The following is a 17,500-nucleotide window of genomic DNA, read 5'->3' as shown; positions in this document are numbered from 1 at the left end:
GCAGAAGATGTGAAGGTATGTGAGCCCCCCTCCCCTCCTATTAGTGTACAGTTTGTACTTGGCCAGCGTCCCAGACTCAGCGTCCCTCCACTTCATTGTTTTAATGAAGCCTGAAGCCTTTTGATTTTAAGCCTGGATTAAATGGTAAATGGTCCTCATTTATATAGCGCTTTTATCCAAAGCGCTTTACACTGACATTCATCCATTCATGCACACATTCACACCGACGGCGGAGTCAAACCACGCAGGGCCACAGCCAGCTCGTTAGGAGCAATTAGGGTGAGGGCGTCTCGCTCAGGGACACCTCGACACTCAGCTAGGAGGAGCCGGGGATCGAACCAGCAACCTTACCAGTTACCAGCCAACCCGCTCTACCTTCTGAGCTAATGCCGACACTATGACACTGAAGTCACGACATGCGGTATTGAATCATATCACTAGATGGTGCTGTGGGCATGAGAACGTCTTTAGCAATTCCCAAGCACGCACACAAATGGACCTTTTTAAAGTGACTGGTAGTTTCAGTCTTATTGATAAGCCAAAGTTCTGCAGTGCAGTATGGTTTTATTTCCTAGATTACCTAGGGTTAGCAGCGTATTATAGCCGTACATACTGCTTTTACTGTAGGCACAGACCGGCGTCTCTGTGCCTCCGGTCTGTCCTGGAACGCTGTGTACCAGCGTCCTGTCGGGACTAACTGGTACAGGTCACTAAGGTGTGTTTTGTGTGTGTGTGTCACTGGTCAAACAAGCAGACACAATGGCAGGAGAGGGCATATCTGGGCGGTCGCGTTTTCGGTTGCCAGATTTGTTGTGCTGTGATTTGTGTGTTTGTGCGTCGTGTATTGCCAACGTTTCCCGCACGTCTCCTTCCAATAAAGGGTTCGACGGGGAGATAATGGATTAGGCTCAGTTAGGCCTGTGCAATGAAACCATAAATTATCGTGTCGTGATAGACTTTTGATCAATATCAATATAAAACATGTTCAATATATATTGATAAGAGACCGGGACACCGAATCTAGCAGCTGGGTTTGTCACACAAATACGGTTCCATACATGTTTTTCATTGTTGTATTGACATTGGAGTGTTTATCAATGAAGAACAGTGGAAGGTCGTATAAGTGTTATAAGTGTTAAACAGAAGTGTTTGAATCCAGCATGGTAATTCCTAGTCTTTTTAGGTCATTACAATTATCAATAGATAATCAATAGATCAATATGATCAAGTTATATTGTGACGTGCCTTTCCGCCATATCGCCCAGGCCGAGGCGCAGTAGAAGTATCCTTGCGCACGTCCGCACACAATGTGGCAGAAATGTGAAAGCATTGTTTTCAATACCTTACTGTCAAAAGCCCCCACTGGACACTCACCAAGAGCCACTGGCAATGACATCCAGCTCTTCAGAGAGCACCTGAAACGGTGCCAATACTATTTTACACTTTAATGAACTTATCTCCATGTCAAACGCAGAACACGACCCAAGCGAGGTTTTCTTCAGCTGCCACTTGTTCAAACTGCTGCTCTTGTCGCCTGGCTCTGGGCTGGAGTTAAGTAGCTGCATCTGGAGCTTTTTGACTGTACTTTTTAAACTTGCACAATGTACGTTTTTTGTCACCTTTGCTGAAGGAAGAGGGGGTATCGTGGTTGGGTGGTGTGTGGGTTTCTTTCATTTCTTTCATTATTTTGTAATAGTTTTGAACAACAGCTAGTTTAACGCATAGTGCTGGTCATTATAGCACGTCGTTAGAAGCAGGATCACACACACACACATAGTTGAATACATCTATAAAAGGAATGAGAACCTTTAACTTTCACTTTTCCTTAGACTTTTCCTCGACTTCCTGTCGGGAGATTAATAAAAAGCCCATCTTATATATGACTCGACTGTGGCAGAAAAACCCTCGCACTTTGTGTGCGGGTGCACCTTCATTCATTTAATACCACATGGAAGATGGATCTCTCCACTAGTCTATCCCCTGTCCCCTGCTGCCGTTGACGTTGAGTTATTACGGGACACTGGCAAACCTCAGCAGAGGTTTTAATCAGAGCAGCTGCTGCCAAACTCGATCTGGAGGCGGCGGCAGGGGGGCAGGCGATATACAGAAACGACGGTAAATCAAGCTTGCATCGACTCAGCATTTAAGGGGAAGCGAGGAGAAGATGGCCGTGAATTTGGAAAGGGATGACGCCGCAGAGCCAGTTCATCTCTCCCAAAATCCACTCAGAGGAACATTAAGAACGGCGGCTCACTGGGCTTCTTTGTTTTTCATTAATCCCCCAAAACCCCGTAGAGAGAGAGAGAGAGCACAGTGCAGTTAAACACCCGGATTTAGCTCAGCTAATCTCCCCTTCTGGATCTGATGATGATGATGATGTATCACACAGCAATGCTAACCCTTATTACTACATTTCTGCCGCTCTGCTCCATCTGAGACGAGGCATTGCTATGTGGTGTGCGGTGCTGGCAACTAGATTATCCACCTCCTCTGCGTCCTGTTTTTGTGTTGTTTTTTTAATGATTAAACTATCCAGAAATACAAAAATAAAAAAAACGTCTCATTAAGTTGACATGCGTGTTAGTGTTGACAGCCGAGACAAGAGATAAAAAATGGTCCCAGAGATGAGAGCCGGTTGATGACATGTTGTGAGCTCCACTGCTGGCGTACAGTGGGGGCTAGTATTTATTGTGATCTCTGTGATGCGACGTGAGTATTAGGTCGGTAGGTTAGCGTCGTCGTGACTCGGGACACCTCCTGTCCAGCCTGGCTCTCTCGAAGTCTCTCTCTGCAGGCGGGAGAGAGCTCTTCACCCGACTGTTGACGAACATGCGCTCCTTACTTGGTCTCCTCACTAGTTCTTTGTATGTAACCGGGGTGTGAGAATGCAGCATTGCTTTGGCAAGGAAAAACGACTGAAGCTCGCAACCACCGTCTCCTTCCACCAGGGCGGCTGCTGCTCCTCCACAAAACTCGCCTCCCCGTCTCATTCCTCAACAGGCATTGGCCAGCACCGGGGCAAAGCTTTTGAAGTGTCTATGTGGTTGCTAGGTGACGGCTTTTGTGTGATGCCGTGCCAGTGAATAGGAGCTCTGTTGCTTTTCTTCTCGACCGGTTTTGGTGCCAGCAAAAAGCAGCAAGCGGGGCCGTATTTTAGACCGTGCCCACACCCTCCCCAGCCCCTGTTCCCTTTTCATTTGATGGCTTTGTCTTTAAAATAGCCCCGACTCTGGCTGGTTATTTACTGTTATGTGTGTGTGTCCATTGTGTGTACGAACCGAGCTGGGCTCTATGTGTTCAGTTTCATTAGCACCTACTTGTTTGTTGACCATGTCTGGTTGGCTCCTCAGCCCCACACCCCCCAAAGGGGGGTGTGTGTGTGTGTGTGTGTGTGTGTGTGTGTGTGTGTGTGTGTGTGTGTGTCCGTGTGTCTGTGTGTGTGTGTGTGTGTGTGTGTGTGTGTGTGTGTCCGTGTGTGTGTGTCCGTGTGTCTGTGTGTGTCCCCCTCTTCTCTCCGTAATTTCTACTGTCCTCATCTATATTCTCTCCTTTCTTTTGCTTCACAGGAGATCCCCGAAGCAGAGAGGAAGAATCCCCATGAGCTCGTCGGTGAGTAGAGACACACACACACACCCACACCCGCACAAGTAATCATTCGCTGACGCACACACACCTGGGTTCCTCATGAGCATACCTGGGCGACAAGCATTATGGCCTATATTCCCACACACGGGGATGTTCCTCGTAATAAATCGGCAAATGCATACGCCCCATGATTTATTTAAGGTCAATTGCCCCGTCGTTTCTAATCACTGTGTGCTTAAAGATCAATTGATTGATTTTTTTTTTACGAGCAGTGGAGTTTTTCAATGGCTCATGTGATTCATGAGCTGCAGATAGTGCACACTACAGGTGAGTGTACAGGACGTGAGTGAGCTGGGGAGCGGCTCTTGTGTACACCACCACCCCTCTAAGTCATAATAGGGCTGGAACTGAGCGCTCAGCTACTCCTGCCACGACCACTCACTGTTGTTTACCCCTGCAGCGCGCAGGCTAGTACAGAAAACGGAACCGCATCCGTTAGACTCTTTCATGGTGTCTGTTCCATTTTGGGGGTGGGGGGGGGGGGGGGGGAGGAAGTGAGTTGTGCCATTTGCCCATATTCGGCGTGGACGTGCATGCATGGGCAAGATGTTCTGAATTCATCAACTTATCTTGCAGTGGATTGATGCAATGAGGTTTTGCTATGGATGGATGGGAGTGAGTTTAGTGTTGGTTACAAACTAATGTGTTGGGCAGCATGGTGAATGGGGTCATGTGTGTTGCTCAACGGCTCTTTGGGTAGAGCAGAATGTGGGCCAGCCGTATCAGTTCCAGTTGGTTCACGTCAACACCGTTCACAACACTATAACGAAGAAGGGAAGCCGTTCTGATGAAGATCTCTCATTGAAGTCATGTTGGCAGGATGAACACACTTGTTGCCTCCCTGAAGATGATGCCTCCATACCTGGGGAAGAAAAAAAAAAAGCCCTTTTCTGTCCAATATCCCATACCAGAGCACATTCACCCCATAATAGCATTGACTTATTTATATTTCAACACCCATAGCCATAGCAAAAATACTGAGTTGAGTGTCTGACACTTGGTCGCCGGGGGAAACCAGACGTTTGGCATTCCTGCCGTCGCGCTCCGCTCCATCATCGGACTGTAAATGTCACCGTCTCTCTCTGGCCGAGGAGCCCTCAGTGGCGGGCTGAACGCGGGGCATTGTCCGCTCCCTGAAGGACCGGACACAGCCTCTCTCTGTGGCCGGGCTTGACCCCCCCCCCCCCCCGCACCGCCAGACCCCCCCCCCACCCCCGGGCCACATCTGTCTGCCGTCTTCTTCTGGGTCCTTCCGAGAAGGACAGCTGGCACGTTCCTTTGAGTGCTCGTTTAGAGGGTCGTTAAAGCTCTGAGTTCTGGCCGTTCTGCCCGTTTTCAAACCTTCAATTTGTGTATGAAGTTCAGCGCACTCCCGGGCCGACCCTGGATGGTCGTGTTTTGTAACCCCAGGTTGTGTTTACTGAGGATCAGTGCTTGGGGCCCTCCTGTGGCACCGACACTGCAACGTGTCGATCGGACCTCCTTTTTAAAACGTTCCAAAGCTTTATCCATAGGTCAGATTTGACCCTCAACGATGGTCATGTCGGGAGCTGTACTTCTGATGACCATCATCTCACCACCATCATAGCCCAGGGCTATGATAAATAACGTGGTTAAATTTTTACAGGTTTACAAGTTGTGTTTTAAATAAATGAATCGTAGATTCTGTGGTGTGATCAGCTCGGCTGTTTACAAAGGGTCCTTTGTGCCTCCCATTAGTCACTCTGGATGTGTGGTCGGTGACAGGGGTGTGAACACAAAGCAGTGAAATCACAAAGACTTCCCGGTCTAATTCCCGCTAAAGCTTTCCGTGGTGAGTTCGGATTATCGGGCCTTCCCTTATCCAAACCAACTTTGTCTCTCATGGTTTCTCTGTATTTTTTTTTGCTACCGCCATATGTAATTTAGGTGTTTAGTGTCCGTGTGTGTATGTATGTTACTGTGTCTATCTGACACTGAGTCTAATGAGCCACTGCGCTCCCTGTGAGTCACGTCGACCTGCCCGGGCAGGCTGCGTCTCTTCCCCCCCCTCTCCCTAATGTTCTTTTAGTCTGGCCCGAGGCGCAGGTATTTTCTGTTTTCGCTGTATAACGCGGCGCACGAGGTGTGTTCATGCATTTCCCAACTCCTTCTCGTGTGTGTGTGTGTGTGTGTCACACACACCAGTCTACAGGAATAATTATCCTCATGGAGATTCTAGACGCAACCTCGCATTGAACACACACACACGCGTGTGTACACATACACTTGTGTGCCAAGTTGAGGACACACCTTTCCCCACTCCTTCTGGTGGAAGCTCTCTGCTGGTCTACTGCTGACAGGCCTTCCAGCTCCGTGTCTTGTTGGTGTTGGTGTGAGTGGAGACGGAGAGGTTATCTGCGTACGACCAGCGACTTGTGGTTGGTGGCGCAATACAGGGACGAAGGTGGACATAGGCGGTCTGACCCCTTAGATGTGCGACCGAAAGGTCAGCAAGGTCACAGCACCGGACGTGGGCAGACGTCGAACGACGTAGGCGGGTCGAATAGGCGCACAGCATAGGCCGTAGGATGAGTCGCATAGGAAGCAGGGCATAGGACGCAGACGTGGTCGACGGGACCATGGCTCAGTCTAGGCCTGGGCAATAAAACAATAAATTATTATCGTATCGTGATAGACTTTTGATCAATATCAATATAAAACATGTTCAATATATATCGATAAGAGACCGGACTACCGGATCTAGCAGCTGGGTTTGTTACACAAACACGGCTCCATACTTATTTACAATATTTTAGTGTTTTCCATTGTTGTGTCGACATTGGAGTATTTAATCAATGAAGAACAGTGGAAGGTCATATTAAGGGTTAAACAGAAGTGTTTAAATCCAGCATGGTAATTCCTAGTCTTTTTAGGTGACTACAATTATCAATAGTTATCGATATCGATCAATATGATTTAAGTTCTATCGTGATATATCTTACAGCCATATTGCCCAGGCCTAGCCTCAGTCCCCGGCCTGAGGGGCTGACCACCGCCAACGCTTTGAGAAGCTGGTGCACCTTGTCGCCAGCGGCGATAGTGTTGCAGTATACCGCTGCTCTTAATCAATGTTACTGCGTCGACGAAAAGCTCTCACTTTCAACCGAGTTCTGACTCGTCGGCATGCATGCCTTTTTTTTTTTTTTTTAAGAATGCAAGCTGGAAAGGACTTACACACACACACACGGGCACTTGAACTCTCCCGTTTATCCCCAGTGATTGACAGTGTTGAAATGACTGTTAAGACACACGGTGCCGCTGCGACGCGGAGGAATGCCTGGCCCGCGGTCAGAGAAAGCAAAGTCGGGAAGGATCGGGAGTCAAGAATTAACATGTGGAGACCGAAGAAGGGAGAGGCAGGGGGAGCCACCACCCCTCTGACAAGTCCCGACAGCGGCCCCTCCCTGCCCGCCATGGCACGCTCTCCTCCCTCTTCTCCCTACTCCTCCCTCTTCTCCCTACTCCTCCCTCTCCTCCCTACTCCTCCCTACTCCTCCCTACTCCCTCTCCTCCCTACTCCTCCCTCCCCTCCCTACTCCTCCCTCCCTCTCCTCCCTCCCCTCTCTCTCCTCCTTCTCCTCCCTCTCCTCCTTCTCCTCCCTCCCCTCCCTCTCCTCCCTCTCCTTCTCCTCCTACTCCTCCCTCTCCTCCCTCTCCTCCTTATCCTCCCTCCCCTCCCTCTCCTCCCTCTCCTCCCTACTCCTCCCTCTCTTCCCTCTCCTCCCCTCCCATGCTCACTTGTTTTCTCGCCCGGTCTCTGTTTCAACACTTTTTTTCCCCCCAGGGACCCCGTAGTCTCAGGGAAGCTGTCTTCTGTTTATCCGTCAATAAACCATTGTGTGTTCCTGGTGTCGTGTCTTTTTTAGAAGCCCTAGGCGTGGCCGTGGGGTGCACACAGGGAATGTTCTGTTGTGCGTTGTCGCACTGTGTGTCAAAGTCACTCTGGAGACCAATTATCAACACAATAACGGTATCGGGTGCATTGGGAGTCTCCTTAAAAGCGGCTTCCCCAGAGTGCCCCTGGCCCCCCGCTCTGTTTTTAAGAATGCCCGCTTGGCACTCGACCAGCACAGTGGATTTCACTGGTTTGCTCAGAGTTGAACGCAGCACACATCTCCCGAACACGTTGTTACTGCAGTAGAGTTGAACGCCGACTTGATACGTCATTGTTCATTGATTTATCTCTGTCTCTGTCTCTGTCTCTCTCTCTCTCTCTGTCTCTCTCTGTCTCTGTCTCTCTCTGTCTCTCTCTTTCTCTTTCTCTTCTCTCCTCTCTTTCTGTCTCTCTCTCCAGCGCTCTTCTCTGAGAAAGTGAGGAACATGTCGCCTGACAAGATCCGGATCCCCTCGGAGCCTGCGGGTCGCTGCCCCAGCCATTTACAGGTAGGCACACGCTGTGGTTCTGTGTGGTCCTGGTCCCGGTCAGCTAGGCCAACAGGCCCCAAAATCACCAGACTAATGCCGCTTTTCCACCGACAGTACCAGCTCGACTCGCCTCGCCTTTTTTTGCGTTTCCATTGGCAAAGTACCTGGTACCTAGTACCGGGTACTTTTTTTAGTACTACCTCCATCGAGGTTCCAAGCGGAGTAGGTACTTTTGTGTGATGTAAACAGGCTGCTGGCAACTGATTGGCCAGCGGCTGTAAACGGGAATAATCACTCAAAGTTAAGTTGTGTCCGACATGGTTGGAGTCCACGAACCCGCTCCCGAGGGGGACACTGATCAGCGTTTCGCCGCGTGTGTCGCTCCTTTCCCGGGGCTAGAGTTTGGCTGCGCGTGGTTGTGTGTGTCCGGCGTGGTTGTGTGTGTCCGGCGTGGCTGGAGTCCACGGACCCGCTCCAGGATCAGCGTTTCGCTGTTTCGTTTTAGTGTCGTTCCTTTCCTAGGGCTCGAGTTTCGCCTCCATCAACGTTACCGTATGACAACAATAGACGCGCAGTCATTGCGCTTTTTAAAATTGTTATTTCCCATCATAACCTTTCCCGGTAATCAGGAAATTGTCTTGATCAGATTCAGATTTCCCGGGAATCGCGTCTCCCGTGATTAAAACCTAATGACGACACGCCCATGTTGGAGAGGTTCTTTTCTATGACCCGCCCACATTGAAGAGGTACTTTTTTAGATGGAAACGCGACGTGCCTGGAACCAAACCGAGGCGAGTCGAGTTGAGCTGGTACTGTCAGTGGAAAAGCGGCATTAGATTGGGATTAGTGAGGAATGGTAAATGGACTGCATTTATACAGCAGTTTTCTAACCTGTAGCCGCTCAAAGGCGCTTTACAATATGGCCCAACATTCACCCATTCATGCACACATTCATTCACACACCGACGGCGGTGTCAGCCATGCAAGGCCACAGCCAGCTCGTCGGGAGAAGTTAGGGTGAGGGCGACTCGCTCAGGGGACACCTCGACACTCAGCTAGGAGGAGCCGGGGATCGAACTAGCAACCTTCAGGTTACCAGCCAAACCCGCTCTACCTCCTGAGCCACATGCCGCCCCCTGGAGTCGTCTGGAGGAGTCCTGGTCCCCGTAGCCACCAGACCCCCAAATCACCAGATTGGGATGAGAGAGGGGTCTGAATGGTTGAACTGGGGTTTTTCGGATATCTAATGGCCATAGTTTCCAGATGATGTCCGAGCCAAGACATGTAAAACCTAGATAGTAGACTGCAATAAAGTGATACCATTGTCTAATGACGGTCATAAAGTCAATAGAAGTTTATCATTGACCGTTCACAATTTTCACTTTGCAAGATCACAGGTTATGGGCGGCAACTTAATCCTAACTATTTCACCACCTCCCCCGTCTCACTACGGTGGCTATGGGGTTGTTGATGTTGCCGTTTTGTCTTCAGTGTTGTTGCACCATTTCCATGGTGCGAACTCTCCACCCAGGGCAGACCGGGGCATGTCCCTGGTCTCAGAGACGGGGGTTGATACCCGTCTCTGCCAGGTGGGCCCCACCCTGCCCTGCCCCGCCCTGCCTTCACCGAAGGCCCTCTGATGATGAGTGCTAGAGAACTCTATGTTCTGCGAACGACACTGATGGCTTCCTGGAGGACATGAACTGAAGCGTTCCCCGTGCACACTTCTTTACTCATTCTTCATTCATGTGCAATTTTAACAATACGAATATATATATATATATATATATATATAATTTTGTCGGACGATACCGTAGTTAAGGAAGCAGGCGTGTGTTGCGTAGGCGGCCGCCCCCTTCAAAGTGCAGTGAGATACCGTGCTATAGTAAGTCCCGCCTCGTCCAAGTTATCGTTTCTCCTCTCAATCGATCTTGCCTTGATCCTGTACAAGGCCTCTGGCTACAGGCTAAGCTTGCTCTCTCTGCAGGTTGTTTCTGGCGGCTGGCCGGAGGTCGGCTGGGGTCAGTTAGTCACTGTGCGAGAGCCGTTGAGTAGCACACCGAATGTTTGCTTTGCTAGTACATGCACACTCACGAACGCACACACACACCTGGGCCACTGATTCACCACACAAATCCCTGCCTTCAGGGCGTAGGTGATGTGGGGTAAGGGTGGACGGGGCAGGAAGGAGATGGAGACAGACTGAGAGGGAGGGAGGGAATGAGATAAGAAATGTTTAGGCTAAAGGTTGTATTTAATTGAACTTTGCATCTAAATAATTGTACGCCCGTTCAGCAAAGCAAGTGAGCATTCTTACATGCGAGGACGTCCCCGGAACATGGCGAAGGCAGCTTAGTCTTTCGATTTGTACGACTATTCATACAACTGTACAGTAAACCCCCACCCCCCCCAGGTTCACAGGTTCCTGTGAACCCACTACTAAGGTACTGACCCCGTTGCTCGATGCAGAGCGACATCCCAGCCAGTCAGTCCCATCCATCTCAGTGGATGCCACGGTCCGACCTCACAGCCTCCGGTTCTAGGGCCAGGCCCTTGTGGTTCGAACCTACGTGTCAAATACTTCCCCGGGCCTATCAGAAACCCAGGATGCACAATGGCTTCATTCACCCCGGGCCCTCTAGCCGGGCCCTATACACACATGTTATGTGCAGTTTATTTTTGGTCCAGCTTCGTGTTTATGTTGCGTTTCAGCGTGGGGGGTGGAATCCAGGGAGTCTTGTTCTGACCAACCAGAGCCAAGTCCTTGTATGATCTTGATGCTTGGCTCCACCCCGTTCTCCTGATCGCGTCTTGATCGATCCACTTGCTTCACCCCCCCGCTCACCTCCCCCAGGAGAAGATCTGCAAGCTGTACGAGAGGAAGATCCAGGAAGGCTTCGACACCAACAACCACATCCAGAAGAAGAAGGAGTTCAGGAACCCCAGGTACGGAACCCGTAACCGAACCACGCGCGCCCTGTGCGCTCAACGCGCCGGGAAACCAACCGGTTAAACACACGGCAGCGCCTTCACACACATACGCATTCTCTCCCCCCCACCTACATACTTTTACGATCAACATTGAAGCACGGCCGTTCATCTTCCTCCTCTTCCCCCCCCCCCTCCCAAGCACAGACCGACGGCAGATGTTGTCGGCTGTAAATAACCTGGATGACACCGTCAAGGCCTCCCTCGCTGACGACGTGTAACGCTCGCTCCCTTCTCCTCCTCAGTATCTACGAGAAGCTGATCCAGTTCTGTGGCATCGACGAGCTGGGGACCAACTACCCCAAGGACATGTTTGACCCGCACGGCTGGTCGGAAGACTCCTACTACGAGGCCCTCGGTGAGTTGACCCCCCCCCGCACTGACCTGAAAGTTGCTTTTGAACCCGAGAGAGAGAGAGAGAGACGTTAGAGAAGTCAAACAACCTCTGAACAACAACCCCTCCTTCCAACACACAGCTAAAGCCCAAAAGGTGGAGATGGACAAAATGGAGAAGGCCAGGAAGGAGCGAACAAAGGTGAGGACAGTCTGATGAACCCAGCAGCGCCCCCCACAGGAGTCAATGGCTCCCGCGCCTTCGTCAGGGGTGGCGGGGGGCTAGTCTCCACCAGCTGCCTCGGGTTCTCAGTTGTTGATGACACACACGCATAGAACCACCATTGCCAAATATCAGCCTGTGACGGCAGCACAAGGTGTGTGTGTGTGTGTGTGTGTGTGTGTGTGTGTGTGTGTGTGTGTGTGTGTGTGTGTGTGTGTGTGTGTGTGTGTGTGTGTGTGTGTGTGTGTGTGTGTGTGTGTGTGTGTGTGTTGGGCCCTCCAGGTACAATGCCCCCCGATGGCATTGGGAGTGAGTGTATCCTGTGGGGGGGGGGGGCAGTGCTATGGTAATGAAACACACTGCATGATGCCCACTGCGAGTTGTGTGTTTCAAACAATTGCACCCCCCCCCCCCCCTCCCCCACAGTGATACACTCAATGCCATCCCTGCATCATCATCATCCTCCTCCTCCCATGACCACATTCCTATTGGAGCGGTGCTCAGTAACGTGTGTGAACAGGTCACTTGGTGAAGGGGTCACCGAACAGCCAGGTGTGTCTCCAGCCTCCAGACTGCCGCTGACACGGTGGTGACGGTGAACGGAGCCCAGTGCTGTCCACATTGCATAGCTGTTTGGTGATCTTTGCACCGGTGACATGTTCACGCACGTTCGTTTACAAGAGCGTTCATCCAACGCTGGCTGGGTTACCAAGGAGAAGCGGTGGGAAGGGTTTTTCGTTTTGAATAAAACCCCGCACCCAACGGTGGTCTACAGACTGACATGAGTCCATGCACCCCATAGACTGTAAACAAAATGGAGAGATAGTGTCTCTTAACGTCACCCATTGGTTTAATGCACAACTGCTGTGGAGCTGTAGATTGACGCTACCTCGCAGTGAGTCTCATTTACATCCAACCCTCAGCGACAATGTCAAACGTGGCCTCTCAAAAAATACATTATATGGAGATCCGATTCCTAACTGATCCAAGACAAGCACTGTGTTCACTTTGTGCCAAGAGAGTGAAACCCATTTCTCCCCATTGACTTAGAATGGTGGCGGGTCTTTCTACAACCAAGCACCGCGAGCCCCCTATAGGCCAGTAGAGGAACTCCACGTGAGTCACCTCTCTCCCAGGGCTTCCCAGGGCTTGATGTGTCCTCAAACATTCACATAACATAAACTATGCGTGTGTCGTAGATGTTCACGGCTGCTGCTGCTGCTGCTTCCAATTGTCGAACCGTAAACCAGACGCACATGGCCGTGGCGCGTCTCGCCACACCTCTCAGCACTGACAGCTGTCCATAAATACTCTCTGTTGTTCCTTTTTGTTTTCCTGGCCTCTTTCCCAAGATTGAGTTTGTGACTGGCACCAAGAAGGGCAGCATCGCCGCCAACACGGCCGCCTTGGCCGCCGGCGCCACCAGCACCACGGCCACAGGTGAGACACCGCCCCCCCCCCCCCCCCCGCGCGCACAAACCCAGCATGAACTTTAGACGTTGTTTTGGAGTTGTGCCTTCATTCAGGGGCCCAACAAAGTGGACGGATCTGTAGCGATGGGATGGTAGTCAAGTGTGAGAACCTTGAGACTCAATCCACGAACCCAATACTGCGACTCCCCCACTGACTGTGTTTTAACGTGTCTCCTCCTCCTCCTCCTCCTCTCCCTCCTCCTCCTCCTCTCCCTCCTCCTCCTCCTCCTCCCTCTGTCTCCTCCTCCTCCCTCCTCCCTCTGTCTCCTCCCTCCTCCTCCCTCTGTCTCCTCCCTCCTCCCTCCTCCCTCTGTCTCCTCCCTCCTCCTCCCTCTGTCTCCTCCCTCCTCCTCCTCCTCCTCCTCCCTCTGTCTCCTCCTCCTAGCCGAGGCTCAGAAGAGGAAGAGCAAGTGGGACTCTGCGGTGCCGGTGACCGTGGCCCAGCCCCCGCTGCCCCCCACCAGCGGCCCCATCCCCGGCGTGGTCTCCGTGACGACCACCGCCAGCGGAACCAAGACCACCGTCATATCGGCGGTGGGCACCATCCTGAAGAAGGCCAAGCAGTGAGAATGTGGTGGTGGTGTTGGAGTCTGTGTGCGCGAATGAATGATTTGGTGGATGCTGGGTGTGTGTGTATGTGTGTGTTTTGTGTTGTCGTGTTTCAGTCTCAGACTTCCTGTCCCTCAATTTGGACGGTCCTGTTCCTGGTCAGAGCTGGACTACAGTCCTGTGTTCCTGACCCTGGTCAGAGCTGGACTACAGTCCTGTGTTCCTGACCCTGGTCAGAGCTGGACTACAGTCCTGTGTTCCTGACCCTGGTCAGAGCTGGACTACAGTCCTGTGTTCCTGACCCTGGTCAGAGCTGGACTACAGTCCTGTGTTCCTGACCCTGGTCAGAGCTGGACTACAGCCCCTGTGTTCCTGACCCTGGTCAGAGCTGGACTACAGCCCCTGTGTTCCTGACCCCGGTCAAGGCTGCACCAGTCCAGGCGGTTGGCTTCTGTTGAAGCTCTGCATGGACCCCTCTGTCTGCAGTCCCAACGGTTCTGTGTTCTCGTGTCTCCACGTTGGGCCCACGGGTCAGAGAGGAATGTTGGGCTAAACGTCTGGATCGTGGAGACGACCTCCTTTTTGGATTCCAAAGCCAAGGAGTTGACCTCTGATTTCTGCTCAGTGTTTTCACAGCTCTCTCCCCTCAACCTCTCTCCTACCTCTCCCCTCAACCTCTCTCCTACCTCTCCCCCCAACCTCTCTTCCACAACCTCTCTCCCCTTTCCTCCACGACAGCAGACATGTTGTTTTTGGCTTCTTGTCATGTTCTTTTTTTTTTTCCTTGTTGTTTTTCAACTGCCCTTTTTAGAATGCCAAAATGTGTTTGTTTTTTTAAACAGTTGTACATATGTATCAGTTTTTGAAAATTAAATTCAAACTTGTCTCTTTTCAAATGGGTTGTCTTTCTTTGTTTCTGGCTGACCTCATCTCAAATACGAATGCATTTCTGCTTTGCCAGTAAACATGAAACACATTGGCATCCAGTTAAATGCCAACGTTGTGTTTGTGTAAGTGGGCGGGTTTCACCGTGGAAATGAGAAGGGTTTGCTGGAAGCAAACTTGAGTGAAGGCATGCGCCTGAATCATCTTCACAGAAAAATATCTACACACACACAAACAATTTGCGCTACAGCTGGGGATGTGATTGATATCTCTCCCCTCACGTCAGACCTAAATGGTTGGCTAGATCCCTATCTTAAGATAATACTTAGGATTTCCACATGCAACAGGAGTACGTGTTCTAAAGAGTTAGGGATTTTCTTATTAATATAATTATTTCCCTATTTATGGCAACATGCAATTGTTCACCAGACCATGAAGAATTTAAAGTTTTGTAGACCGGTGTGTCACAAAAACTGCGTTATGTTCCATAACCACTATCAATATTATTCGGATTAAAGGGATATTTCAGCTATAATGGCCTCCCTTGGCCCATTGCTCGCTGGTGTTATGCACACATCCTCTGTAAACGCAGTCTAATTCCGAGCAGGCTGTAAGCTGTGGTATGTAATGAGACAACAGTATGACATACAGCAGGAGAGACGCGAACCTGCACCTGTTCCACCTTCACACGCAGACATGCCCAACCTAGCCCCCGATTGGCTATGCAGACTACAATACAGTGGTATGGATATCAAAAAGTGCTGGTTAGGCCGCATGTTTTATTTTTTGTACATTTTGGTAACTAATATAAACGTCCTCTGTAATACCATTTTGGTCGTATTGTTCTGCGCACATTGACGTCTTAAGAGTGTACATAAACATAGTAGGCCTGCTCAGAAGGAGATTGATCGGATGGCGTTAAAAGAGTGTCCATTGTGCGCTGAAAGAGCGCAGTGATCCTAGAGCGCTTTTCTCATGTTAATGCGGACAGTTTGGCACGCAGGGAACCATGACGTCCAGGGGAGAGCAGGAAATAGACTCTCTTTCTGACCTGTTTTACTGAAGCCTTGACTTTGAACGTTTACGCATCAAACGTTACCTAGGCCGTCTTTAGCCGTTATCTGAGGACTAATGGTTTCATTGGAGTTTTTGGGCTGAGATCCATCTGTGCAGACTGAGCCACTCGAACTACTGAAGCGCGTCTGGTGCGATGTAAGTAGTCTGCTTTTGTTACGGAGGACTTCAAGTTGCATGTTCTTTTTGTTACTGTAATAAAAACAATATAACTTAATTAAATGATGCACAATGTAATTTAATGTTCAATTTGACAATAAACCTACATTATAACTTCTTAGTCCTATATCTTTCTCAGACCTGCTGTTGACACGTTCATAGAATACTGTGATAATGTATTTAACATGTATATAAACTATTTAAACATATTTGAACTTCACACGACATAATTCTGTACAAACTAGGAACATAATGCTCATTGCCCATGGGCGTATGTTTTGTGTTCAGTGTTTGGTCGTAGGGGCAGGCTTTGCCCCTAAGGAATGTCTGAAATGTCCCGGGCAATATCTCCTATTGATATTGATATTGATGATATACGACGCCCTTGCCATTGCCCCGCCCGTGTGTGAGTGACAGCTCTAAGATGACTGAACCTTCCCTTGGTTTCATCTAGCGAGGGAGGAGAGTGTGGAAAAGGCTGTTGTTATTGTATTGTTTTAATCTTCCTGGAGAAACTGCCTTGCAGACGAAATATGTGGTTAATGAGTGCAAGGTTCGCGTATGCGTAGCCTATTGCCTATTGACTTGCAAGTATGATATTCATCATCATTAGCTAGGCCTAACTTACATCTATAGGCTAATTAACGAACTCCCAGCTTCCAGGACCGTTTAATACCGTCATAATGCCTTTTATAGCCACTGATTGCACAACGTCAAGGTGTTGAAGCGCCTTATTGAAATTAACAATACATGGGGAGCACAGGTCAGAGGTCAAACCATTGTACGCAAGGCAGAGCGCATTTCTTAGGTTTATTAAGCTACACTGTAACCCTCACTATTAACACACAGACATATACACACACACACACACACGCACGCACACGCACGCACACACACACACGCACGCACACACACACACACACACACACACACACACACTCTGGAACCAGGCCATGCCAGGTTGGCAGGTTTCAAGGAATGCATTCTCTAGCCTTCTCCCTGAAAAACACCATCTCCTCCACCACCACCACCGTACCCACCTCCACCACCTCCCCAAGCACTGCCCAACACCACCTCCTCCGTCACTAGGACGACGCACGACTACCGTCAACTTCTCCACCAGCACCACCTTCACCACCACCAGCACCACCTTCACCTCCACTACCACCTGATAATAATGATAATCTCAAAGGGAGGATAATCAGAGAAAGGCTCTTACATGTGCTCTGTTAAACCCGGCAATAATGGGTGCATGGGTCACATTTTTGACCAGGGAAACAATTCCCCCCATGAGTGTGTCTGGTACACTTGTGTAATAGAGAGAGAGGGAGGGAGAGAGAGAGAGAGAGAGAGAGAGAGAGAGAGAGAGAGAGAGAGAGAGAGAGAGAGAGAGAGAGAGAGAGAGAGAGAGAGGGAGAGAGAGAGAGACACACAGAGAAAGAGAGAGGGAGAGAGAGAGAGAGACACAGAGAAAGAGAGCGATAGACAGGGAGACATAGAGGGAGAGAGATATAGACAAAGAAAGAGAGAGAGGGAGAGATAGACAGAGACAGAGAGGGAGACAGAGAGGGAGACAAAGAGGGCGAGAGAGAGAGACAAAGAAAGAGAGGGAGAGATAGACAGACAGAGGGAGACAAAGAGGGAGAGAGAGAGAGAAAGAAAGAAAGAGAGAGACAGAGACAGAGAGGGAGACAAAGAGAGAGAGAGAGAGAGAGACAAAGAAAGAGAGCGAGCGGCGGTACAGAGCGGTGTTGTGTCCCCTGCGGGCGTGTGTTCTGCACGGTGA

The 17,500-nt window shown here is 50.2% G+C and overlaps 2 protein-coding genes across 3 annotated transcripts in view; both read left to right on the top strand.

The window, feature by feature from the left end:
* Positions 1-14,466, top strand: part of sap30bp (SAP30 binding protein) — a 16,318-nt gene extending 1,852 nt beyond the window's left edge. Inside the window, exons 3-11 of one of the 2 annotated variants that reach the window (XM_084485290.1) lie at positions 1-15; positions 3,567-3,609; positions 7,961-8,049; positions 10,886-10,977; positions 11,265-11,377; positions 11,496-11,554; positions 12,626-12,691; positions 12,928-13,015; positions 13,433-14,466. The exon at positions 1-15 is cut by the window's left edge and continues 30 nt beyond it. In XM_084485290.1, the coding sequence (XP_084341416.1) occupies positions 1-15; positions 3,567-3,609; positions 7,961-8,049; positions 10,886-10,977; positions 11,265-11,377; positions 11,496-11,554; positions 12,626-12,691; positions 12,928-13,015; positions 13,433-13,614 (747 nt within the window). In that variant the 3' untranslated portion in view covers positions 13,615-14,466. The remainder of the gene's footprint in view (positions 16-3,566; positions 3,610-7,960; positions 8,050-10,885; positions 10,978-11,264; positions 11,378-11,495; positions 11,555-12,625; positions 12,692-12,927; positions 13,016-13,432) is intronic. The other variant, XM_084485291.1, reaches the window with a different exon arrangement.
* A 96-nt stretch (positions 14,467-14,562) lies between these two features.
* Positions 14,563-17,500, top strand: part of itgb4 (integrin, beta 4) — a gene marked incomplete at both ends in the record, with an annotated part of 25,843 nt that continues 22,905 nt past the window's right edge. Inside the window, one exon of the mRNA XM_084485532.1 lies at positions 14,563-14,606. Within this exon, the coding sequence (XP_084341658.1) occupies positions 14,563-14,606 (44 nt within the window). The remainder of the gene's footprint in view (positions 14,607-17,500) is intronic.

Source organism: Micromesistius poutassou (genome assembly GCF_964030765.1).
Source record: "Micromesistius poutassou genome assembly, chromosome: 21".
NCBI lineage: Eukaryota > Metazoa > Chordata > Actinopteri > Gadiformes > Gadidae > Micromesistius > Micromesistius poutassou.
Note: the sequence above shows the minus strand (reverse complement) of the source record. Positions and strands in the feature narration are given on the sequence as shown.